This window comes from Scardinius erythrophthalmus (assembly GCF_964197995.2).
Source record: "Scardinius erythrophthalmus genome assembly, chromosome: 13".
Lineage (NCBI taxonomy): Eukaryota > Metazoa > Chordata > Actinopteri > Cypriniformes > Leuciscidae > Scardinius > Scardinius erythrophthalmus.
Genome location: NC_138233.1, coordinates 19217073 through 19243834, shown reverse-complemented (window position 1 = coordinate 19243834; position 26762 = coordinate 19217073). Strand labels below are relative to the sequence as shown.

Here is a 26762-nt window from a genome sequence, read left to right as displayed (position 1 = left end):
AGTGACAATAACAGAATCTTTAATATTGGTTGCTTAGCTGCTTATCTCTGGTATTGATTATGGGAAGAGAAGTCACATCCAGCACTGCATGATGGGTAATGTCCGGGAAGCTCAAGGCTGTGATAGGAATTGATGATGGCACAGGTTCAGGATGGTTAAAGTCATCAACACACACACACACACACACACACACACACACACACACACACACACACACACACACACACACAGTTCTCCTCAGTTTTGCTCCTCTCCGCCCCAATACAGCTTTCAAAATAATAAATGGATTTCCCTGCAGCCTTCCACTCATGATCCGGGCAGTGGAAAGTTTTATCGACCAGCTCTGCTCAGGATTTTTTCTCGCTCCTCTTTATGTTTTCCAGTCTCATAGTTTAAAATGGATCAAACTAATCTGACCCGTCCCACAGGTAGAATTCCAGTGTATTGACGGCTCTGGTATGCTGACACACCAGTGTGTGAAACGGCTCTAATTGTACCATGTAGTCTCTGACTGGAAATGATCTTTCTGTTGCAAATATTTCTTACAGCTGCAATCTGTTGTACTGTGTGCTGGTCCTAAAGCAGTAAGTATGACGTGTGAGTAGACAAACCCTGCTAGTAGACAGGTTAAACCGGTGCTCTATGCATTGTAGGAAGATTAGATTGGCACATAGTTTGTATGAAACTATATGCATCTTGTGTATTATAAGTAGTGCTTGATAAGTCTAACTTTCCAAAAGTACTTAACTTCAGTGTGTAAATCTGTTTGTGTTAATGATGCTTGTTGAGGAAAAATGTGCTACTATTGATTTGGATGTATGAATTTCTGCCTTGCATACTACAGGGAATAAATGTAAGTGTCTTAGACTTGCGACAAATTAAAAACATTATTAAAATATTATAAATGTGTAAAATATTAACCTGTGAAATATAAACTAAAGTTTGTTTTACCATCAGAGCATGTACGCATACACTGAAAACAATTTGTAGAAACTGCTAGTAAATTTCACAATTAAATTGAAAGAAATGGCAAGTAACACATTTAATTAATCAATTAACATTTAGAAATAGAAAGACTGCAATAGTTTCTTGTAAAACATACTCCAGTGTTTAATTTAGAACTTAGAAAAATCTTCTTCTTTTTTTAAGTGGACCTTATAATGCAGTGATTTTCAGTTTGCTATATTCTCTCTTAATTAACACCTGATTGGATGGGTGTCCCGGACCAGAATTGAAAACTAGTGTCATAATGGAACCTCTTGTGGTCCCCGAGGGGTCCATGGCAGTGTTGTTATTGTTAACAAATACTATTAAAAATCGTTTAATGAAATAAAGCTGAAATAAAGGAAAATATAAATATTACATTAAACATGTGAGCAAATATAAGAAAGGTTGCCTTGGCACTCAAATAAATACATTCAAGTTACGTACTGGAATTGCTCTGTTTATTTGTACTAAAACTGAAACTGAAATAAAAACTAATGGAAGCTCTATGTAGAAAAACTGTAACTTAAAATTACCACATAACAAAATTACTAAAAACTACACTGTAAAAAAAAATGTTGGTTTAACTTAAAGTAAGTTACCTGGTTGCTTTAATTTTCAAGTTCATTGAAATAAAAAATTTGAATTAATACAATGGAGATTGTTTAATCACATTAACTAAGTTCTAAGAAAAAAATGATTTTTTTTTACAGTGTATAAATTTACCATGATGAAAACTGAAAATCTAAAAGTTTATTCAAAATTATTAATAGTAATATAATAGTATATAAGCAATACTAAAATAATACTACTCCCTGAACCCCAGTTTGAAAACCACTGTCTTAAATTGCATGTCAGCAACCTCTCAAAATTCCATAGTATCATACTATGCAACTTTTGCACAGGCAAGCACACCAAGTCTACTTCTTTGTATTGTTGTATTGTCTGGACTAGTCAAATCCTGTCTTACTGTACTGTAGTGTTAGTGTAAAGATGTCCTTTTCACACACAGAATGTTAAGTGTAGCAAATTTCCCCCTGAGAGGGAATGAACTGTACCTGTGATAAGATGTACCATTATAGTGATGTATTAGCCATACATTAGTATAGCAGGTCTACATTGCAGGAGGGAGTGGTGGAGGAGAGCCAGGGTGACCCTATTAATAGCTCTATGCAGTGGCCTGTGGATCCGACCAATCTGCTGCAGCCTGAGCATAGGGAGGCACTTTTACAGGACCCAAGTCATCCGCAATTTATGGGAGCAACCAAATTTATTGCTGTTTGGCTGTGTGCCTGCGGGAATGGAGAAAGCACAGTCAGTCATAGTAAACATCCGCCCTGACTGCTTCATTGTGGGCTTAGAAAAGACTGTCTTTAGGGAAGAACTGAGCCAGACAGATATTACAATCCCTCTTCATCAATGATCTCCTCTTTTCTCCACACACATCTTCTTTTTTTTCAAGAAAAGCCATGATCAAAATGATTGCTAACTAACGCTTTTTGTTTGCTAGCCACCATTTTTATCCCGCATGTAAATGCAGCTCACAGTCACCGAACATGACACGGAGTGATGTAAAACTCTCTTGTTTGCGTCCATTTTTAACTCTTCTTGACTGCCGTACAGTCTGAATTTAATGACAACTGAGATCCTACAGTGGGGATCATGTTTGTACAATCTGAGAAGCAACAGTCGCAAAGTACTATTATTAATCGTACAGTGTGCACCCGGCTTTAGATGAACAGATAGTCCCATCCCCAAACTCATTGGCTGAGCCAATGTTGCTGTTGGGTTGCTCAAACAGTTTTCTAATTTGTTTTGTGGCATTAATAGCACAGAAATTCCACACTTCACTTTTTGAAACTAGAGATATAGCTGTTTAGCTTTATATGATCATTTAACCTCTGTGCTGTTAATTTCATGTTCTCCTTGTCATCTTTTGTAACCCTGCTTGTTCTCTTGTCCTGTACAGGTGCCCGTACCTGGCAGTGCACCTGTCTCCGGCCATCCCTGTGTTTGCAGTTTTGCTCTTCGTCTTCGTGATGGCCATGCTGCTCCGAACCAGCTTCAGTGACCCAGGGGTGCTGCCACGGGCATTGCCGGAGGAGGCCAACTTTATTGAGATGGAGATCGGTGAGTGTGAGGCTGACTGAGTTTAGGGAAGGGTATTTGAGGTTTAATGCCATAGTTTGGACCATTAGTGCCGTCTGCGGTTGTTTTGACCCAGCGAGGGGAAGAACATGTATAGTGTAGCAGGCGTGTGGCGTAAGTGGGACGGTGTAAGCCCAGACCTGCTTATTAATTTATTGTTTTGTTTTGCATTAAAAAGCTGAGTGCGTTGGACCATGAACTCTGAGTTAATCTGGGAAACATTGTGTTCTTCTTGACTTCAAGCTTGACGGTCTGTATATACTGTATAATTGCCCCCTCCCAATATCTGATGTTCTTGATGCTTCTCTGCTGCACTCAATTACACAATACACTGTTTATTGTTTGGATGACAAAAAGATTTAAAAGTTATATTTTTAGGCTGGTCTGCCTCAGCAGTCTATAACAGTACTTGTCAATGTCAAAATAATTGAGATCCCCCTGGAAACTTCCCTTTAAATGTAACTACTCTTATTTGTACATGTAAGAATATTCACATGTAAGAAAATTGTACATGTAAGAATATTCACCTTGCCAACTCAAGATGCAACGCACCAATTTTTACATTATCTGTTCTCCGAAGTCGAAAAATTGTCCCACATACATAATTCTGAATATGCACAAGTGAGATTTCACATCTACAGTGGACTTGAGCTGCACCAGGAGAGTGCAAGTTTGAGTCATATCCATGCATTTCTGATCCAACCACATTCCTCCCTCTCTCTCTCCCTCTACACTTTCCTGTTTTTCTTCACTTTAGTATTCATTAAAGGCACAAAAAGTTAAATAAAAAACAGATATTTTTCACATGACTAGTGCACACCCACACAATTGCACATGTCAACTGCCATGAACAGAAACCAGTGTTATCACTATACTGAGTGAAAGTTATATCTTTTGCAGTGGTGTTTGGCAGAAACTGTTAAGGCTCATTCAAATCCTAGGACTTACCGGAGACATTTGTCTTGTCTTTTCTTAAATGGCAAGGATTTTTCTTGGACTCAAATTGTCTGCTCAAACATTCATTGTTAAAGGGTGAAAGAAATTGCCTTAGTAGATTTCTGCAGACCTTTTTCAGTCGTCTTCCTCAGTGATTCAAGTGAACTAAAATGCCCATTCGATTTTATTGCAAGAGAGAGAGAGAGAGAGAGAGAGAGAGGCAAAAATGCCCATTTACCCTGCAGCAAAAATATAAATTTTAAGAAAATAGGACTATAATAGGGAATTAATGTGTATTTATAGTTTTTTTTTTTTTTTTTTTTTTTTGGCAAATGTGTCCTACTTTGAATGTCACAAAGGTTAACGTCACTGCGTCTGACTAATTAAATGCAATTAGATTAAATTAACTTGCTGCTGTCATCTTGATAATTTCGCTTCTAGTGATTCATTTGTGTGGTTGTGGCTCTGTGGGAATAGTGCCATGTCTAGTTCAGTCACCAGAGTGTCACCGTTCCCTGTACTGATTACAAGATCTGGGCTACAGTTAAGATGAACTCATCTCCCTACACACTCCACTCTCTCTTCTCTCTGTTCCACCTCCCTCATCCCAACTCCCCTCCCTGGATTACTCTTTGTGTAACCGTTGTTACACATCAGCACGTCCGCTGATGCTCAGAGGTGCCTTTGGGCGGTGCAGCATTTGTTATTACTGATGTTCAATAAACCAGGACATCATTTCCTTTAACCCTGATAACTCACAGTAACCTCTTGTATTATAATATATACACTAACCCCTATTTTCACTGATTTTTCTTCAGCTCTCTCTAATAGGGTTGTGTTGTATAATGGTACTAAAGACATTAAATGGTACAATAAATATACAGCACTATGATAACATCATATTGCAAATTCAGGCATAAAAGCATAACAATGAATTGATGTAAATGAATGTTGAAGTTTAGAAACATCTAAAAAACATGTCCAGTATGAACAGCTCCTAAGTTAGTGGTTTTCAACCCTCTGTGTTGATATTGGAAGGCCCTATGACTTTTCCAGTTGTTTGTGATTTACTGGATAAGGATTAAAGATAAAGATTTTTTTCAAGGTCACTTGAATTAATTCGATTAATTAATTTAAGTAGTTTAATTAATAGCCCTATTTTTGTATTTTTTTTTAACAAATTTATTAGATATTTTTCATTCTGTAATTTAAGTCAAAGTCAGTAGTTTAAGTTAAATTGATTAAATCATTTTATTTTGTACATTGAGTCGACAGAGACATTTTTGTAGAAAGACCTTTTTAAAGAAAGTAGTGTGTGGTATTATAGCTGGTAAGTAAAAAGGAACTAAATGCATTATCAGGTCAACAACAACAATGTTCACAAATTATTTACATCGAATTGTTGAATGTGTTGAAAGCCCTGGTTTAATTTCAATTCTTTAATCACTCAAGGCTGTTTTTTATTTTATTTTTTATTTTTTGAGACCGCTATCGCACCAAAGCCAAAATGTTGGTATTTATTCAACTGTACCCTCTCTCTTAAAACAGGGCAGTTATGTTTGAGTACTGCAGCAGGGCAGAGCAAAGATTGATTTCTACAAATTTCCTCTGCCGTCTCTGCTCGATTTCAACATCCCAGCTTTAATATGCTATTTTTAGATGAATGTCTGTGTTGCTGATTAAAAGTGGCTAATGCTGGATCAGATGCAAGTACGGATGTGCAGGTTTAGCCAACCCTGGCATGTGGATTAGAAGGCAGTGTAGTTCTGCCTCCTGAGCAAATGCTAATGCAGCCACTTCCCCGGAGTATAAAAGTACAGAGCTGACAAATGTAAGGAAATTAAATGACCTTTTTCCACTGCATGATGAAATTCGAGTCTTGTCTTGCAATGTAAACAAAGTGCTTTGCCTTCATTATTGTACAGATGAAAATTAGTCATTTTGAGAAAATGCAAATAAAGGTGAGGGAGTAGAAAAGATGAAATTTTTATATCAGTGGTCTGGATCTGCATTCAAAGCATTCAGATCCAAGGAGACAATAAATCATGAAAAAGTTTTGTGTTAATATGTACACCCCCAGTGCCGATAGCCTCGTGGGCAGTGCGCTGACAAATACCGCTGTTGCGCTTCGGGCGACCCAAGTTCAAATCCCGTCTTGCGGACCTTTCCTGTTCCTGTCCTCCCTCTTTCTCTCACCTCGCATCCTGTCCACTCTATACTATCCTATCACAATAAAGGCAAAAATCACCAAAATAATTTATCTTTAATATGTACACCCCAGAATTTATTACATGCCTTTTGCATTGGTCAATTGCATCATTTTGTGGTCAAATATGTAAGGTTTAATGCCCTTTGAGGTGTCCATTGTCAGGTATTAATGGACGACGGCGAGGCGTGAAACGGTTGCCTCCGCCGAAGTCCATTAATACCTGACAATGGACACCTCAAAGGGCATTAACCCGCTTATACCATGGTCACTTACCAAATAACACATTTTTAAAACGTTAGTTTATATTTTAATTAGTTTTACAATCGAAATCTAAAGTTTTTACAAACAATAACTTTGTTTCCCTGGTTACGCCTAACCGGAGATATTTATAGTCCGCTCAGCTCGTAGAACCCTTCAGTTTACTGCCTGTTGCTATGGTTACTCACAGCTGATGTAGCCAGCGCATTTATTTATTAATTTCGAACGGTAAACAGTCAGTTTCACCAGAACTCCTTTACTAGGTGTCCTCTATCACTTTTTAATGGACACCCTGCAGCCAATCAGAATCAAGTATTCACCCAGACCATGGTATAATTTTAGATAATGATCACCAAACTGTAAATCAAATCAAATCATGATAATTTAAATTAATATTTCATGTAGATTTGGTCCTGACTGCTCTTAAAGGTTTATTTTGTGATAATGACTGGCTTAACCCTTTTCATGTTTTCTAATAATTTCCTTTGAAATCCTTTTTTTATATTCGCATTGAGCTGGTTAATCTTTACTCTAAGAAAAGCATTTTAATCTCTTTCATCTTAACATTTCACTTTTGTGCAAAAATCATTATATTTGAGGGTGACCTATTCCTATAAAGTGTCTTTGTGTCATTGAGTCATACTGCTTGGAGTGCCCTTGAGCCTTGTGAGTCCTCCATCAGTGGCTGTGCCATGTGTCATGCATATGGAGAGCTTGGCTGCCACGTTTATTGTTTCTACCCAACTCTTGCAGAAGCGGCCAATGGGAACGTCTTGGCTGGACAGCGGCCTCCGCCTCGCATCAAGAATGTGCAAATTAACAACCAGATCGTCAAGCTGAAGTACTGCTACACCTGCAAGATCTTCAGACCCCCTCGTGCTTCCCACTGCAGCATCTGTGACAACTGTGTGGGTGAGTGTTTGAAACCTTAACCTATACACCAGCTATGAGTGGTACCTCAAATAGTGTGGCTTTTTCAAGAAGAGGTTTGCTTTTATGGAAGTAAAATAATAACAGCCCATAAAAATGCAAGCCCTAAAAATACAATGCGTTAAAATGCAAGCATGGTTAATGCAATGCATATTTTTTTCAAGTAGTGCAATTCAACAAGCTTTTTTGTTTCAAAAGCATTTGTCATTATTTTACTTCCATATGCTTTTTTTCTAAATGACTGAATTTTGGTAGTCAGTTATTAAAAAGAAAAAGAAAAAATAAATGAATACTTTTATTCAGCAAGGATGCATTACATTGATCAAAAGTGACAATTATAGTCAAGTCACCTTTTATTTATTCATCACTTTATACAAAACTGATTGTTTCAAAGCAGCTTTACAGTGATAAGTGTCTTGTTTTTAATATTGCAAAAGATTTATATTTTAAATACTATAAATACTGCTCTTTTGAATTTTCTGTTCATCAAAAAACATTGATGATAAACAAAAAAATCTATTTATGATATTATTTTTGAAAGCATCCTCACTTTACAGCATCTCTACACAAGTGCCTAAAACTTTTCTCAGTACTGTAGCTTTGCAGGTAAGTTTCTTCAAGTGTCTTGGAGACATTGCCCCAGTTCTTCTGGATTTAGTCTGTCTCAGTTTCTTCATGTAATCACAGACAGACTCATGATGGTGAGATCAGATCTCAGTGTGGATCATACCGGCTGTTGTCAGACTCCTTCATTGGATTATTAAAATTAATGGCGAAAGGAATATTTGGAAATGTAAACTGATATTAACTACTGACACACTAAAGCAAAAGATATAAATAACTGGCTTATCTTGTGTGAAAATACTAACGTGACTAAGACTTTTGCACAGTAATACATGTAATGCTGTTTATATATAATGTCTACACCCAAGAATTCTTACCTTTTGATATAGTTGCACCTGTACGTGCCATTTGACACTTCAGTATAATAGTGAATTGTTGAGAGATGAGTCAGACAGCACACTCACTCGCTCACACATACATAATGCGGATATTGGAGAGTTCACCGATGGCTCAGTTTTGCTCTCTTTGCACAGTCATCCTGAACACAGGGCCATTTGTTTGGGCGGCCTGCACCTGCCGCACATACAATCTCTGGTTTGGGTACCATCTCCAGATATTTTTAGCAGCTAAAAATATCTGCCCATCTCTGTCAGTAGATCCACCATCACTGTTAGAATGTAGAAACTGACTTTCAGGCTTTCACAAATTGTTATGAGAAAGTTTGTTTGTAAAGTCTCAAGATTCTGTGCGTCTTCCCTCAGACCGGTTTGACCATCATTGTCCCTGGGTCGGAAACTGCGTAGGAAAGAGGAATTACCGATATTTCTACCTGTTTACACTCTCGCTGTCTCTACTCACCATCTATATCTTCGCCTTCGACATCGTCCATGTGGTTCTACGTGAGTATCACAGCAAGAAAATGTGTTTGTGTGTGAGTGTATAGGTGTGCATATGTATCTTTAGTGTAGACATCCAAAAGCAAATTATTTGAAAGAGGGAATTAAATTTTCATGTTATCGATACCATTTAAAATGCACAGACGGTACACTGGCTTAATGATCGAGGTTTCTGGGAAAACAAGTGCCTTTAAGCGACACTCAATATGTACTCAAATGCTGTTCTCTTAGGTGTGGTTCTATGCTCTTGTAAATGTCTGCTCTCTTTGATCTGTCCCTTCTCAAAGTGCATCATAGACTGCAAGGATGAGAGAGCAGCAGAATTCACATAAATGCCTGGACAATTTGCTCCGAGCCTCTGATCTCAATATCAAAGTAAAACGCATCATAATAGAGATATAATTCAGTAATTCGTTTTTTTATGACACTATTTACGTGCACAGATTTTAGTCTGAATAACTTCGCACTTACAAAATCTGCAGTTTGACTGGTTTATAGAATATGACTCTGTATAGACAGAAATATCTGTTTACTGTGCATGTACTTTAAACAAAATGCTGCTACATTGCCATAGCAACAAGAAACTTATGAGTCTTGTCAAAGAAAGCCTTACTCACACATCATGTAGACATCACCACCCAACAAAATTAGATCTCTCTTATTATAATAAACAAAGCTGTCTACACTATTTCCATTTTGACTCTTTGAAGAGTGAGGCCAATCACTTTATTTCCCAGATCCACTTGAAATACACAACTTTTTTCTCAAATATCATATGTGCTTTCATTTTTCGTTGTTTTTAAATCAGTTCTGACCTTTCATCGAATCCAGCTTGTGCTGTTAACGATGTCTGGCCTATTAATTTAAATCATTGAATCTAATATAATTCTTACCATATGTGTCTGCAGTTATCGGTCTCTTCCATTGTAGACACAGTAGGTAACTCCAACCCAGTGTGTAACTAGCATGTTTGCATTTCTAACATACAGAATCTAAAAATATGCCTAGAAAGCTTTCTTCTCATCAGGTGGGAGAGAGTTGTATTGTGCTGCATACAAGGTACTTTTTAATCTGAATGTGAAAGCTGCTGTATTTAAAGGTTTACATAGCAGTTATTGTACAGGTTAAGATATACACCACCTCCTACAATCTGTCTTTAAAAGGGGGGTGAAATGCTCATTTTCACTCAATCTCCTGTTAATCTTGAGTACCTATAGAGTAGTATTGCATCCTTCATATCTCCAAAAAGTCTTTAGTTTTATTATATTTATAAAAGAAAGATAGGCTGTACCGAGTCTTTCCGGAAAAAAACGAGCGGCTGGAGGCGGGCCGTGTGGGCGGAGCTAAAGCTGTGCTAACGCGCCGAGCTAACAACACACAGAGACATTTGAAGCAGTTTTACTCACCGCTCGGTTCCAACGCACGACCGCGAACCTTTATCATTGTGACTGCTCGATCCTTAAGCATTGGACGATCTGCAAATCCGTCGATATGGGCTTTGTTTATAAAACAATCATCGTTGAAATGCAGGGAACAAACAGTCTTGCACAACCTCCGTTGATGCTCAGAAAATACAAACTCCATCCACTAGTCCCTTAACGCCGGGTTCTTTGGGAATCTGTGCAGGGTTGTCTTGCCCTGGCAACCAAAAACCCATTTCTTTGGTGACACTGACTTCCCAAAAGCCGAGCAGAGCGCTTTGATGAGGTACTGCTTTCGCTTTCTTCTCTCTCTGGTCTACGAGTGCGCTCGCGCCCGCGAGTGAGAAGTGCCCTTAGGACCCATATTAGGAAATTCCGCCACATCTGACGTCACACATGCCCATACTCGAAAAAAACTTTCCGAAACTTGTGACAAACCGGAAGGAGTATTTTTGGAACAAAAATACTTCAAACGTACAACTTAATTTTTGAAACTTTGTCCATGTTTAGCTTGGGAATCCAACTCTTTAACAGTGTAAAAAACTCAGTATGCATGAAATAGCATTTCACCCCCCCTTTAATTTAATTTGGATTGATGACAGTCAGATCATATTTTCAGACTGAGGTGTTTACTTAAACACTTCATTCTAACTGAGATATCAGTATCATATTTATTAAAGGGATAGTTGGCCGAAAACTAAAACTTATGTTATTATTTACCCTCATGTCATTCCAATCCGGTATGCTGTTATTTTCTCCCGTGGAACACAAAAATAGAATTTTTAAATAATCTTCACAACATTTATTTCTTTCAAGATCCAATTTGTTTTAAAAACCACTGCAAATTACCCTAAAATGTGTTCTGTATTATACAAGTCTCCTGAGGCCATATGATTGATTTGTATGACGCACAGAACGATATTTAAGTTTAAATTGCAGGTTGGACATCAATAACATAACAAAAAACATCATTGGTTCTCAATTATCCCATAACCAATGACATCATGCCAAACCTTCACCATAGGTGTCATATTCAATTTAAGAGCTACTAAGTAGGTTAATACATTAGTGAATAATGACATGCATTTTGTTATGTTTCTCACCTAAAATCTTAGTGTATATTTATGTATCAGACTACTCTCTGATGCTTTTTATAGTATGTCTTTTATCCTTTCAGTTTGCTAGCCTGTGATGGTGATGAATAATGACAAATTTAAAATTTTTGGGTAAACTATTCCTTCATCACATTGCGAGGCTGAATGCAAACGTAGCTACTGTGATTGAAAAGGTGAATGTAAACGAACAGTGCTAACTTCTCAGCACTGGCAGAGTGTGGGTGGATGTGTGAAAATCTTCTGAACATGTAATGATGGGAGAGAGAATGTGAGATTCTGAGACCTCTGATGCAGTGAGTTACTGATTGCAATGCATGCATGGATACATAATGTAAATGAATACAATTTTGTGTGTTTTATAGGATCTGTGGACTCAGGATTTGTGAATACCATTAAAGAAACTCCTGGAACATATCCTTTGATTTTAGCTCCAGAGCCACCAGCTGAAGACTTGAAAACAAAATGAGCTCCTGATAAACCTGCCATGCTGTGAATGATATATCAAGCTAAACATAGTGTTTGCATACTATTTGTGTAACAGTTGAACAGGCACATAGCACACACACACACACACACACATATATACACATATATATATATATATATATATAATAAATAAAAACCTTTTGTATTGCTGAACAAAGATATTTCAAAGTTCAAACACATTTTTTTTTCAGCATATTGTAGATATTTTTGAGCATGTTGTGTCCTTGACTCCCCGTTGCACTGTGTTGGAGGTTCTGGTGTGTTTTTTCACTCTCTGGTCTGTGGTGGGATTGACTGGCTTCCATACCTACTTGATTTCCCTCAACCAGACCACCAATGAAGATGTAAGTCTGTTTCTTACCTGTCTGTTCCAAAGTCTACTGTCGGTTCTTGACTCCTGCTGCTGTCACATGGCTGGAAAGATAAACACATGCCCAAGAGCATTTCAGCACACTAGATCCAGCAGTCACCTTGGCAACAGTGCCTTCTCTGCGATAAGAAAGCACAGAGAACATCTCAACATGAGTTTTATGTACAGTATATACAGTATTTATGGCACTGTTTATGAACAGGGTACACAGTGGTGTCTCATTACGTTTTTAAAGCACTAGAGGCATAAATCCCATGTTTTTATGTTTGCTGTTAGATAAGCTATTATGTAACATAAGATTAACCTTGCATGAAAAGAAGCTTTAAATGCATCAGATGTTTATGCACATCATATTATGACATTTTTGGCCTCTGATTTCTTTACTTTTGTGACTGTATCCAAACTGTTGAACTGATATTTAACTCGTATTAAAAATATATTTTTTTATCTTTTTAATGCTAATTTTAATTATGAACTATTAATTAATTAAAAACTATTAAATAAAATAAATAAAAATAAAATAAAAATATGACATTTGAGTCCCACATTTTGCTAATGCTGTTACCACGTAAAGTTCCTTATTATTGGAATGAAATCTAAATATACTACGTCTAATAATTAAAAATGTAGTCTAATTATACATTTTAGGCTTCATTTTAATTTGCTAGAAAATCACAGAAATCAGGGTTTATTAAGGATATTTAGTTGCAAAAGTCACACAATAATTAAGTAATGGGTGCAAAAATTCCAAACCCCACAGAAAATAATAATAATAATTAAAAAAAACTTAAATGAAAAAAATAATAATAATTTAAACTCCGATCAACATTTTCTAAAGGTTAAGCATCTCCTTTTGGTGATCATTTTACAAAAATAAATAAATAAAAAAAACGGAGAATTTCATATCCTGTTGTGTACCCTATTCATGAAAAATATCTAAAATGTATGCTTAAACAAATTCATATATAGTGAACAAACGCACACATATATAGTGCATATATAGTGCTTAGATTTCCTGCAGCAGTTTGAGTGCTCTGATTTAGTTTAGCATAATCTGTAGTTCTGTGGCACTTTCACACTTACCCCTAATGATTAATTTAATGTTTTCTTGGCACATTTGCCCTCTGGCCCTTCTTTTCCTGTTAATGAGGAAAAAAGAGAGAGAAAGGGAGGAAGCTTCAGAGAAGGATGCAAGTGCTGCAAGTAATATGATGTGACATGATGGTTGTTCGCCTTTGATTTTGTATAAATTGGATCCTGCTTATAATAGATTCATCAATACCTGCAGATACAATTCGGATACAACTAAACTACATACTGAAACCCGAAGCTGGTAACATTTCTGTTGGGGAATACCATGCATGAAATCTTTTTTAGATTTGCCTGTGATGCATACATACATACATTTCTATCTAGGAGCAGATGAAACAGTAACAGCATGACTTTTTAAGATGAAGAACCTTGAAGCGCTTGACTAGATCAAATGAAATCCATAGGGATGGCTAGAACTGAAACAGCACTTTTGAATAAAGGATAATAAATAAGAGATTCTTTTTTATCAAGCCTCTCATTTGCACGGACGCTTTAAAACATAAAACATCAGAGTTAAGATCCAGTTGAAGGTTGAAGGTTGAAGGTTGAATCAGAACTTGACAGCTGTTCTGACATTGTGCTGGTTTTCTTTTCGAAGTTTTAAGTCCTTCATCTCTTCTGCACAGATCAAAGGTTCGTGGTCGGGAAAGAACCGTGTGCAGAACCCCTACAGTCACAAGAACATCTTTAAGAACTGCTGTGAGGTTCTGTGTGGCCCTGCTTACCCCAGGTAGGAAGATTACTGTAGTTTTGCTTGTATACAGTGGCTCCAAAAAGTATTTTGGTACTTTGGATGTCATTGCATTAGATATGAAGGCCTTTACTGGTAATTTTAGTTTTGGGAAAAGCTCCATCATTTCTTTGCAGATGCTACATGGTTTGTGCCACTTCTAAACACAAGATTATATATCTCTGTCTTTCTCTCCTTCCAGTGTGTTGGACAGAAGAGGTGTGATGCTGGAAGACTCGTCTAGCCCCGCCCCTTCCGATGCGTCTGCTGCTTCTACCAATAAGGGCAGCAACCCTGTTTCACAAACCACAGTAAGTGAACAAGCCAGTGTACATTAGGCAGAAATGTTGCTGGCTGCTTTACTGTGCGTTGAGTAGTGAGTCTGCAATAATCCTAAATCAATTACCCTAAGAGCTGGGAGGGTTAGAAGGTCAGGGAAAAGAACCAAGTGGAGTAAATGAATGAATTAAGCGGTTTTAGCTTGATGTGGCTTTCATAAGGCAGATAGTCATAGTGCTGAAGTTTGTACAGCTCTGCATGTCCATTATATCGGTAAAGACCCTAAACATATATCAGTAAAAATTTAAAGGTGGATCAGGGTTCCCATGAACATAAAAAACATCAGGGAATTTTAAAACTGATATTTTTAACCATTTCTTCTATATATTTTTCTAGTTATGCTTGGCTCTAAAATATTTAATTGGCTAGAAATTGCTTTTTGTTAGTGCAGTCTGTATAAGATGATTTTTGTCTTATGCTCTCCCATAGAAGCATTTTAACTCCTTTTTTCCTTTAAAATTGTATTATAGTGAAGACAATTCAGAATTATCATCAATTGGCCATGACCACTATTATGATGATTCACCTAAGAATCAATTAGTTTCCTCTCTCTTTAATAAGCTTCCCAAAGTATAAATCCTATTCATTGATTTTTAATGATAACATAAACACTGTTGAAGACAGACCTACTGTGAGCTATGAGGGTGTAAATTGATAGCATATATATTCCACGGTTAAACACGATTATATGTATATATTGAGAATATATGTTGTGAAATGTGTGTACATACACGCATTTCACAACATATATTCTCAATATATACATATAACCGTGTTTAACCGTGAAATTATTGGTGAAAAACTACATTACCCATAATTCTGCAAAGAAATCTCCACCAACCAGAGAATCGAAACAAGCAAATTGCACCAAAATAATACTGTGGCAGCTTCCAACTCCCATGAAGCACTGCAAATGATTTAATTGAGTTAGTCTCTCTACACACTCACACTACTGAAAAATCTGTTTGCAAATATGCATGTTTTTCAATAAACTTTTTTCAATAAAATATTATATATTGAACTATTTAAATCAATAGTTTTGTATTTCTCAATAATTGTAATATGATTCATCATTCACAATGCTTTTTGGGATTGTAGTTCTTTCCCTCATTAAAGCCGTTAAAGGGATAGTTCACACAAAAATAAAAATTCTGTCATCATTTACTCGCCCTCAATTTTTTCCAAACCTGTATAAATGTTTTTGTTCTGCCTATTGTATTGTTTTCCATACTATGCAAGTCAGTGGTGCCCCATCAACTGTTTAATTAGCCATATTCCTCAAAATATATTCTTTTGTGTTCAGCAGAACAAAAAAAAAACCTCATACAGGTTTGAAACAAATTGAGGGCGAGTAAATGATGACAGAATTTTCATTTTTGGGTGAGCTATCCCTTTAAGTACACAGTCTTGTACTTAAAAATAAAAATAAAAGCTTTTTTTAGCAGTTTGTAATGATATGATTGGGTGGGCACTGTTGCACTTTATTAGACACTTTGGCTTTACAAAATCTTTCCAGGTTCCCTCTGAAACCTGTTTAAGTACCTAGTGGTGTACATTTAACCCTGGTTAAGAACGATGGCACTCACACATTCACATTGATGTGAATATCACTCTTTAATTGATAACGGTGTGTTTGCACTTCCTGCAGAAATCCTCAGCTCCCCTGATTCCCAATGAGCACACCCCTGATGAAGCCAAACCTGGCATTGGTGCAGGTACCCAGAAGAGCGCCAGCTCCCCTAAAGATGAGAAACCCCCCTCGCCAACTTCCCCCAATGCCGTCGTCCCTGGGGTCATCAAAGAGTCGGCCCACTAGCTTTGGCCGCGTTCTCCAGAATTCTCTCAAACCTCTGAATGTGTTCACATGAAGGAACACACACAGAAAAACTGTTTTGACTCAAAAACAGTGACTTTAAAAACAGTGGCCTATGTTCTCTGATACTCTTTCGCAGAGCGAGTTATCCAGCCTGAATCCTGCGCTAGCACTCGAGACTAGATCTGGAGGTCTTGAGACTCTCCTCTCTGAATCACAGCATGATGAAACTCACAATGAGGGAAATGTGGAGCCATAGACTGAGACAGATTAGAATAGGCTACCCTTAAACGTAACGAGGACATTATTTCCCTTGAAAGAGCTTGTGAAATGTTCGGTTGTTTTTTCAGTGTCATTACTCGTTTCTGTATAGCCTGCCTCCATTATTCCTAACCATTTGTGTGCCCTGTAAAACCCATAACTTGCTTCTGTAGTAGTTTGTGAAAAATGCCCTTTGGATTAGACTTTCTTTTTTTTTTTTTAAAGTGTGATAAGGAAAAGTGCTTTAGTCATAAACTGACGTTAGGCCCAACAAAACCGCTTTATTCTGTTGATGGGGTCATTTGGATCAGCTTAGTAAGTCAGTCAGTTATAAATGTGATTTAACTCAGAAAGTTAAGCTCAGACTTGATTTTACAATCAGCATGGATGGTAGAAAGCAGAGGCTGTCAGATGTATGTGCCAGTGAGTACAGGCCGATTTGCATCAGTAAGAGTGCCTTATCTATGCTCTACCATTACATCTACAGAAGGCTCCATAATGCCCCATACTACTCATACCTGTACATGCAAGTCAATGTCATTTTTATACAATGCTAATGATCTGTCAGAACGCAAAAAAGCCATGGAGTTAATGTACATATTGTAAAGGTAACTGAGAAGCTGCAAATTCCCTATAAGAAGTGGACAACATGCCTGATTTGTTATGATTATTATTTTGATCTTTAAGTTAATACATTCCCTCCATATTGTCTTATTTAGGGAGTTCTTTACACAACCGCCTGACATTTGAGCATCATACGATCTTTCCACATCTTCCTTTTTTCTAAGAGTTGGATATTACATATACACAGAATAAATTAAAGATAAAGTTTACATCTGAAAATGAACCTTTATGAGTCTAGGCATGGAAACGGCTAGTTGACCAATCCATCTTCATTGTCATTTAAGCATGCTCTTGCATTCAGTTGAGAAATATCTTTAAATTGTGCTTGTTTTCCACACATTTTTTTTAACCATGTTTAAGGTAGCAAAACTTGCCCCATTGTAGAAGCGAATGAGCAATGTAGTCACCTTTACTAATTTCACTGTAGTATGTTAATGGCCACTTGTAAGGGACACATCTACAGACTTCAGGGACCGATAATATATTTTTACATGCGTTTCTCATCATAACCAGCTACACAGGGCAGTATTGATAAGTGAATTAAAGATTTGGAAAAGCCAGCTTAAAATGGATACCCGTTCAGTGCCATCTCAAAGCATTTGGAAGTGTATGAACTGGAATGTTTGTGAGATGCATTCATTTGTTTGGTGTTGAAAAATGTGTTGAGGGTAAAAGTCCGTTATTGCAGGAAATGTAGTCCTACATAACTAACAGAATGTGCTTCAGATGTTTAGTTGATAGCAAACGAGTGCAGTGGTGTGAACAATTGTGATGATTGTTTACACTGTTACTGTGTATGGAAGATGTGAATATTAATTTGCTAGGCTGAAGGTATTACTGAGTATATGGAAATGTGCTTAAAGTTGCGCTGAATCAATCCCACTACTTTGTTTTTATCATGAATTTTGTGTCATATGCTAATATGCTAATTTACTAAATGAGGCACATAAATAATCAAAATCTTTAATGCCAAGTCAGTGTAATGTGTAAGTTTGGAATATTAGCAAATGATGGTCTGCTCTAGATATGTGGATGCGATGCATAATGTACACATTGTACGTCATCACGAATTGGGTTATGTTCAGTTTGCTTGGTAATAACACTGTGATCATGTATATCCTCATACTCTCCACTTTCTACTTTATGAATTTGTGTGTAAATGTATGTTCATTAAATTATATGGTATTATTACAATTTCTTTGTGGTTATAGTAGTTTCAAAATTTCGTTTTTTGTTTGTTAAAAAAGCAAACCCTGAAAGTACAGACATCAATATCAAGACAAACGGAACAGTAAAAAGGAAATACAAATATTGAATAAACAACAATAGCTTTGAAAAAAATAAACCATATTATAACAAACAGGAACCAAAATCATTGACTATAGAAGCAAAAGAATAATATGCAAGTACATGTGCATTGACTAAACAATGTGCCTTTCCTCTTTCATTCCTGGCAACAAAAGAAAAGCAAAAAAATGAGTGCATTAATTGCGTATTACTCTGTACATTCATCAGGCCAGAAACGGAAGAATAGTAGTCTATAAAATGCTACTTCATAGCTAAAGGTATGATGATGATGAAACTTCTCAGATGTTAGAGAATCACAGTTAGATCACACATATAATTACATGTCATTTACCATAATAGATGTCTTGAATATTTAACCTTGTGAGTAAAATCAATATTTGGGGCACCACCATGCTGCTTATTTTATGATGTAAGAACATAGCCTTAGGTTTAATCCATGGCATATTGCTTGGTGTGAAGTCAGTTTTTCAAAATCCCTCAAAAAACGTTGTTTCAGTTAGATTTCAAAGTCTTTTGAAGGTATTTAATGTGGTGTCAGACGTTCTGACCAATAAAGTCAAAGAGAAAGACTACGGTTATAGATGATAGTACCTACAAGACCTTTTAAGAGGACCTACTGGCTTCTGTATGGGCTGTGCATATAAAATAGTTTCCTTCGTGGAATTCAATCCAGCATGTGGTTATGAAACTCTCGATCCATTATAGAGAGGTTAAAAGTTTTAGAGAAGCAGGAACATTCATCAAAAGAACATTCTGATGGCTTCACTCTGTTTGATTCTCAGAGCTTTCCTCCACCTTCATCCCCTCCAGTTGTTCCTGAACAGCATTGAGCTTTGTTTCTGTGTCCGGATCTGTTTCTGGCTCCGGTTGGGATTCCACCTGTGGCTCCTCACGTCCGTTTGACAGATTCTCTGTGCTCTCGTAACAACCCGAGTCCCGTGGCATTTCAGTCTTTTGCTCCTCGGTATCGGATTCGTCCTCCGCTGGAGAACAGAGTGGATGTTAGTACATCAAACAGACTTCAATTATAACTATGTTGGACACAATTACAGTCTAGACTCAATGGCTCTACTTGGACGTACAGTCATGAAGCAGTTCTGCTGCTTTCAATATCTTCACACGTTGCTCAGGGTCTGTAATGTTCAGCTCGTTCAGGTGAGACTCCTTCAGGCCGGTGAAGTCCTCCAAGCTCTGGAAGCCATGCATGGACAGGAGAGATCCCAGTTCCTGGGCACACAGTGGTCAATCACAAGAAGTCAAATAGCAGATCCTCTTGCACTATGATGAAATGACACACAAATTTAAAAGAAAAAAGCAATGAAAGTAACTTGAGGCTTACAGTTAGGCCTATTCTCTCCAGAACTTCCTCCAAGGTTTTTGGTTTTGGTTTCTGGCGTCCGTGACTGTGGCATCGCTTCCTCTTTGGCGGCGTGTCCTCCTCTGGTAGTATTGTGACGTAGATGAATTTAAAGGAGCCCACTTTGTTATTGAGTTTACCAGTCCAGGTGCCTACTGGTGGCTTCTCAATAATCTGGATGATGTCTCCTTTCTGTGTGTTTTGAAAAATATCAATGCACTGCATACAATATACTACAAATATATATATATATATATATATATATATATATATATATATATATATATATATATATATATATATATATTTTTTTTTTTTTTTTTCAAGGATTAGTAATCCCCCAAAATTATTTTGATTTTCACCCATGCAGTTTTCAAGCTTCAAAAATGATGTGCTATATTTTCTAAAAACATTAAATGTGTGGACCACTTGCTTGAAGGCTTGAAAGCTTGAAGGCTTCAGTGCATTGTAACTGTATAGAAAAGGACAGCCAGCACTATATAAAAATATTTTTTTCAAAGTTGTAAATAAAAGATTATTGATGTATGTTTTGAATAGAATATAAAATACTATTCTATTATTATGAAAGTCTTTCTTCTTCAAAATGCCATGTAAATGCCATAATTTATGGGTAAAAAAATACACCAATTTTTATAATAGTCCTTCAGAATTACTCTTTTTGTGTTACACAGAAAGCAAGGAAAGTGTATTTATATAGCACATTACACAAGGATAATTCAGTGCTTTTCATAAAATGAATCACAACAGATGCATAAACAAAAAAAAAAATAATGGAAAAAAAATGAACCAATTGATTTAAAATGTATTTAAAAACAAATAAGAAGAGAAGAATACATAAATAAATGACTACCATAATTTTTTTTTTTTTTTTATAAACTCATCTTTTATGTCGACATTGTTGATAAATGTGTCCAAAAACAGCACATTTTAAAAAACTGACCTGTAGTTTGAGGGATTCCATGTCATATGGACTGGGGGTGAAGTCAGTGTGGACAAGGGCTCTGCCACAGAAGGGCCCTGCGTAGCTGTTGTCCTCAAGTCTCATACTGTCTCTCTGGCTGAAGCCACTGTCCAAACTCTGTCTGTCAGAACCTGCACATCAGAAAAAAAGAAAAATCAATCAGCCTTGTATGATATTGGTTTAGCCAAGATATTGTGCTGGTCTGAGATTGCTTACATCCAGAGAGCTGGCGTGAGAGAGGGCTGTGCATGGTGTCCTCTGAGCTGTTGGAGCACACAGATGTTCTGTTCCCAGCACTGAGATCTGGCATCCAGTCGCTCGGAGACATGGGAGACATAGAGCCGTCCTCCCCACTCTCATTCTGAAATCAACAAATGTAACAATTTACAGTTTATTTGAATTCATATCCTCATGAATTTCTTTGTGACCTATCTTTAACCACTGGAAACACCCTGAGGTGCTGACTGTGTAACATATCCTGATTTCATCCACATGGGGGAGACACATTCAAGCTGTTATTAAGTGTTTCTTAGATGGTTGCTTAGATTAGAAAATTACTAGTAAAGTAAAGGTAAGGTAAGGTAAGGTAAGGTAAGGTAAGGTAAGGTAAGGTAAGGTAAGGTAAGGTAAGGTAAGGAAAGGAAAGGAAAGAAAAGGAAAAAAACAACAACAAAAAAAAAAAAAACACACCGTTTCTGGGACTGAGATATTTTAAATGAATTTTACCACAGATTTTAAATGTGAATTTAAACATGGTAACTTGGTTCAGTTAATTAATGCATTAGGTATCATGCACTTTTATAGCATTTACTACTATAGTTTAAGGCTATTTTATAAATGCCAATTAAACATATAATTTATAAAATAATGTAGCCTATGTAATTTAATTTACACAACTTGAAATGCTAAAAATAATTTAGACTCACCCCCTCCTCTGCAAGGGCTTTCTGCACCATCTTGGATGTTTTACGGGTCATTGTGCGAGATATGACATTTCTCCATTTCTTTCCAAGTTTTCCGTTACTTTTACCTGAATCCTCTGGTGGTGCACCCTCAAACTTCTGTAAGAAATTTCACACAAAAAAGATGCTCTCAGTAATTGTCAGTTGTTTTTACTGTGCACTTGTTCAGTTTAGCAACTATATTTGTCTTATCGACTCATCAAACTTCCCCTTGTGTTGTCTAAAAAGAGCTACCGGCAATGAATAATTGTTGCTAGACTGGCTGTTCTGTTTCCTAGCTCCATGGTTAAAGAAACTGAGACAGAACTCTGTTAGAACTAATTGCCTTGATTTACCTCAAGTAACCTCACTGTGACTTTGTTTTTAATTTCGGTTTGCAGTTTTTTGATGTGTTATTCATAACCCATTTCTAATCTGCCATGGTTCAGCAGTGCCATGTTTGTCCTGGCTGAGCTGAATCAGCACACATTTGTTTGCGGTATAACCGCAGTATAAGTAGTGTTAGTTTTAAAGCGGTGGGCCCCTCTTTTACGCATGATTTCCAGTAAAGTTTGTGACGGTGGTTTTTGTGCCAGTGAGTCAATGTGGCTCTGGCTCCTCCTCTATGAGCTCTACCTCGAAATGTCAGAGGCTCTTGCGTTTGCTGTGAGGACAGCGTGTGCTGTTATCAAAGGCACAGTGAAAACAAAAGTACCTGTCAGCGTCACGGGGATTTTACATCAGTCTGTTACATTATACCTTTGATTTGATTATCCCTGAACTCCTCCACAGAAAGCTATTCCACACTGTTCAACACTTTTGTTATCAAACAGACAATGGACATTGTTTTAACAACAATATATAGGCTATTATAAAATGTATATTATTTATTTTTATGTAAATTTATTTATTAGGCTATGATAAAATAGTGTCTTATTTGATAGTGAAATAATATACAATATTTTTCAAATGTTTGGAGTCGGTAAGATTTTTGAAAGAAGCTCACCATGGCTGCATTTATTTGAGCAAAAATACAGTAAAAATACAATTACATACACTTTAAAATGAGTTTTCTACTTTAATATGTTTAAAAATGTCATTTATTCCTGTGATGGGAAAGTCACATGATCCTTCAGAAATCATTCTAATATGCTGATTTGATGCTCAAACATTATTACCAATGTTGAAAACAGTTGAGCTGCTCAATATTTTATTGGAAACTGTGATGCATGTTTTTTTTTTCTTCAGGATACTTTGAATAGAAAGTTCAAAAGAACAGTAAAATTGTACACTCTAAAAAAATGATGGGTTGTTTTAACCCAATTTTGGGTCAAATATGGACTAACCCAAACATTGGGTTAAAAATGCAATTTAAAAATGTAACCCAACGGCTGGGTTTGTCCATTTTTTAAATTGCATTTTAACCCAATGTTGGGTTAGTCCATATTTGACCCAAAATTGGGTTAAAACAACCCAGCATTTTTTAGTGTAAACATTAATCTATTGTAACAAAAAACAATAATCAATTTAATGCATCCTTGCTTAATAAAAGTATTAATTTCCTTTAAAAAATAAAATCTTACTGACCCAAAAGTTTTGAAAGGTACACTCTAAAAACTGCTGGGTTGTGTTAACCCAATTTTGGGTCAAATATGGACTAACCCAACGTTGGGTTAAAAAATGCAATTTAAAAATGGACAAATTGCATTTTGGACAAAATCAAAATGGACAAAAATGCAATTTAAAAATGGACAAATTGCATTGGTTACATTAAAAATGTAAACCAACGGCTGGGTTTGTCCATTTTTAAATTGAATTTTTAACCCAACGTTGGGTTAGTCCATATTTGACCCAACATTGGGTTAACACAACCCAGCAGTTTTTAGAGTGTAATGTATATACAAATATGTATAAAATATTATTAAAATGATACCACTGTCTACTCTTAAAAGCAGACAGAAGGTTAAGCAGGCTCTCTGCTTGAATGGTTAATGAAAGTATGACATCCTGTCTGGATATTTTTAAAAGCGTGGTTTTAGAGATGAACCAGTTATTAAGAACCATTCTAGCAGCTGAATGTTAATGCTGACTGCAAATGAGTACAGATTCTGTTTTTCTCCTCTGAAACAGCAGATATTGGTCAATTTGCACAGCGACACATGATCTAATATTTTGATACCCATAAGCTTGAGTACAGCAACTTCATCTCCATATAACAAACTACTGCACTTACAGTTTCATCCAAGGTAGCCTCAGGGCACACTACAGGTGACGATGGCTTTGGCTTCATGAAGTCTTTGAAGCTGCTGGATCTTTGCAGAGACAGCTACGAAGACAGAACAGTTTCTCATCAGAGACATTTAAAGTCACAGTAGTATTCAGATACAGACAGACGGACGGATAGATGGATGTAGGTCCTATGCATTCAACCATAAGGCCGTTGGGTCATGAGCATTAAAAGGAAAATGTGAACAGCAGAGTCATCCAGCATTATGCTGATGAAATGTTATCTCTACGCATCATGAACAAATCCAGTTTAGTTTAACCGATACTGTATAGCTCATATTATAATGGCCATTAAATGCTATTGTATTTCCACAAGCATATATCCTGATCAATATTTGGAAGCATTATCAAACCTCCAGAGCAACATTTGGGCAGAAAAATCCACACTATCTTTTTCAGATCCATAGACCAGACGTAATTATAAGCATGACTCGTGAGTGTTTTGTAGGATGGAAAAGCTTTTGAATCGTCTATGAAAAATAAGCTGTCATGGTCAGGTTTTCACAGATAGGAAAATGTGTTTAGTGACACTTTACAGTGTCAAGGTCAATGTAACAGCTCAGTGTAAATGAAAATATAGCAATAGCAATGTGCCAGTCTGTATCAGATCTGCCCATACTTCCAACTATCAAGGGACAAAAATCACACTTAGCCTAATTAAGGGCCATTGGAATGAATTTGAATTATATCCAACTGTATTATATTAACATAAAAAAAAATTCTTTATTTCAATGGTCCACTAGACATTCTACTAAGTAACTACTAAGTTACTACTAAGTAATTACTTAGTTACTTATTAGTTACTTAGTAGTAACTTAGTAGTTACTTTCTACTAAGTAACTACATGTCAACAACCAGCTATTAGAGTATTAGTAGACTGTCTGCTTAATATCTGCTAACACTTTATTTTGATGGTACGCAACAGACATTCTACTGACAATAAGTAACATGTCAACTTTTTCAAACCCTAACCCAACCAGTCTACTAATACTCTACTAACACTCTAATGAGAGTTTGGTGACATGTAGTTGGACTGTCGAAATAAAGTGTAACCATATTCTGATATGGCATGGTGGGCCAAAGGTCATCATGGCCTGGTTTGGGCATTTCAAATAAAGTAATTATTTATCACATGATGTTAATTTATAGGCTAATATACCTATGCATTTAAACTGTAAGAGACACTGTTTTGCAAAGTGTGGCTTGTTAGAGTTGAACCAGAGTTGATTCATTCATAATTGAGGCACTTTTTTTTTTATAAATGATCAAATCCTTCAGTGTGGGTTCTGTGGGCTGCTGTGCATATTTGTTCCAATTTGACTTTTTCTGTTATCTAAACCTTTCTCTGCGCCACTTTTCTTCAGCACAGGAAGTGGGCATGTAACAGCCAATCCCTGCAGAGCTGTGCAGACAACACACAACAGACTGCAATCTGCTAAACCAACCAAATGCGAGAAGAGATCGTTCAGCTGGTCAAAACTAGTAAAATGACAAGAGTTTGCTTCTCTTTGAAAATCATATTAAATGAAATAGTTACACTGTTGCGGAAATCATAGTGTAGCATGTACCTTCCCTATTAATTTCCCCAAAACTGTGACAACATTCTGCCGCATCATCATAAGATGTTGAAATGTATTTTTGACAGATCTCGGGCTGAAATGATTACTCATAATCTAAACCATGACCAAAGAGGAAACTGCAGCATTTTGAGATTGGTGAAGTGTTTTCATTTACACCATGCAAATGAACTTCAACCGAATGCTACATCCTCTGCTCTGGATAAGAATATAAGACTTTGATTTAAAACTAATGTCATCAAAGTAACCGTGATGCACAACAGCGAGATTTTCCGATCTCGCTTCGCTTGGGTTACATGCATTTATGAAACACCTGCAGTTTCAGAGAGGAGAAATATCGAAACTGCTGGTTATCACACGCAAGATGCGAATCAAATGGAAAATAAGAGTAATGCTATAGAAGCAGTTAACCGCTGAAGGAGAAGTTGAGTGGATCGGGCTGTGAAGACGTACGCGAGCGTCACTTTGAATTCAGGAGATGTGTTTGGATGCTTTGCACTGATGAGGTATGAACTGCTTCAGGATGTGTGCTGCGGTCTGATGTGTTTCTACAGGAACTGCTGCAGCCATGCATAAACCCAGAACAATCATACAGTTTCAGTTCTTAATGTTAAAAATGACAGGTCTGAAGACAAACGGGACATATTACAATAGGACTATTATTCACATTAATGAATGAAAGCATTTGAAAAACCCTACTGTTGATTCAAACGACCAGCAACAAAAGCACATGTTCTGCTCTGGTGCATCTTTTCATTTACTCTTTGTGTTTAAACTTCTTGGGAATTTAGACCCCCAGAGGGGTCCTCCAAAAACATCATTTCTACTCAGGCTTCAACTCTTCAAAACCGGGCCGCAATTAAGGCACAAACTCTTACCTTCTTCTTTTGCACCTGAGCCTGCTCTTTTTCAGATGCGTTGGATGGTTTCCGCCGTAACATGTTGGTCCAGCTGTGGGTGGGCAATATTCTCCTGACTCTGAGGACCACAACTATAGATGTGGCAGTATGACACTCGACTGTGCTCAACTAACTCCTTTCTGTCTCGCTGCCACGGTGCTCCACTCACAGAACGACAAAAGCCACCAGAGGAGGAAGAGGCAAAAGAAAAGCTCTTCTCTGATCGCTGGAGTGGA

At 36.8% G+C, this 26762-nt stretch overlaps 2 protein-coding genes across 2 annotated transcripts in view; one reads left to right on the top strand and one right to left on the bottom strand.

The window, feature by feature from the left end:
* Positions 1 to 18368, top strand: part of zdhhc9 (zDHHC palmitoyltransferase 9) — a 25959-nt gene extending 7591 nt beyond the window's left edge. The window contains exons 2-9 of the mRNA XM_081383393.1: positions 2954 to 3114; positions 7289 to 7447; positions 8791 to 8928; positions 11824 to 11872; positions 12189 to 12291; positions 14036 to 14139; positions 14342 to 14450; positions 16127 to 18368. Of these exons, the coding sequence (XP_081239519.1) occupies positions 2954 to 3114; positions 7289 to 7447; positions 8791 to 8928; positions 11824 to 11872; positions 12189 to 12291; positions 14036 to 14139; positions 14342 to 14450; positions 16127 to 16294 (991 nt within the window). The 3' untranslated portion in view covers positions 16295 to 18368. The remainder of the gene's footprint in view (positions 1 to 2953; positions 3115 to 7288; positions 7448 to 8790; positions 8929 to 11823; positions 11873 to 12188; positions 12292 to 14035; positions 14140 to 14341; positions 14451 to 16126) is intronic.
* Positions 16810 to 26762, bottom strand: sash3 (SAM and SH3 domain containing 3). The gene is made up of 8 exons (XM_081383392.1): positions 26506 to 26762; positions 23998 to 24090; positions 21750 to 21884; positions 21040 to 21184; positions 20803 to 20954; positions 19824 to 20033; positions 19567 to 19711; positions 16810 to 19467 (listed from the first exon to the last, which is right to left on the bottom strand). Exons 1-8 carry the CDS (start codon positions 26566 to 26568, stop codon positions 19247 to 19249), a joined length of 1164 nt encoding a protein of 387 aa, XP_081239518.1. The 5' UTR covers positions 26569 to 26762; the 3' UTR covers positions 16810 to 19246.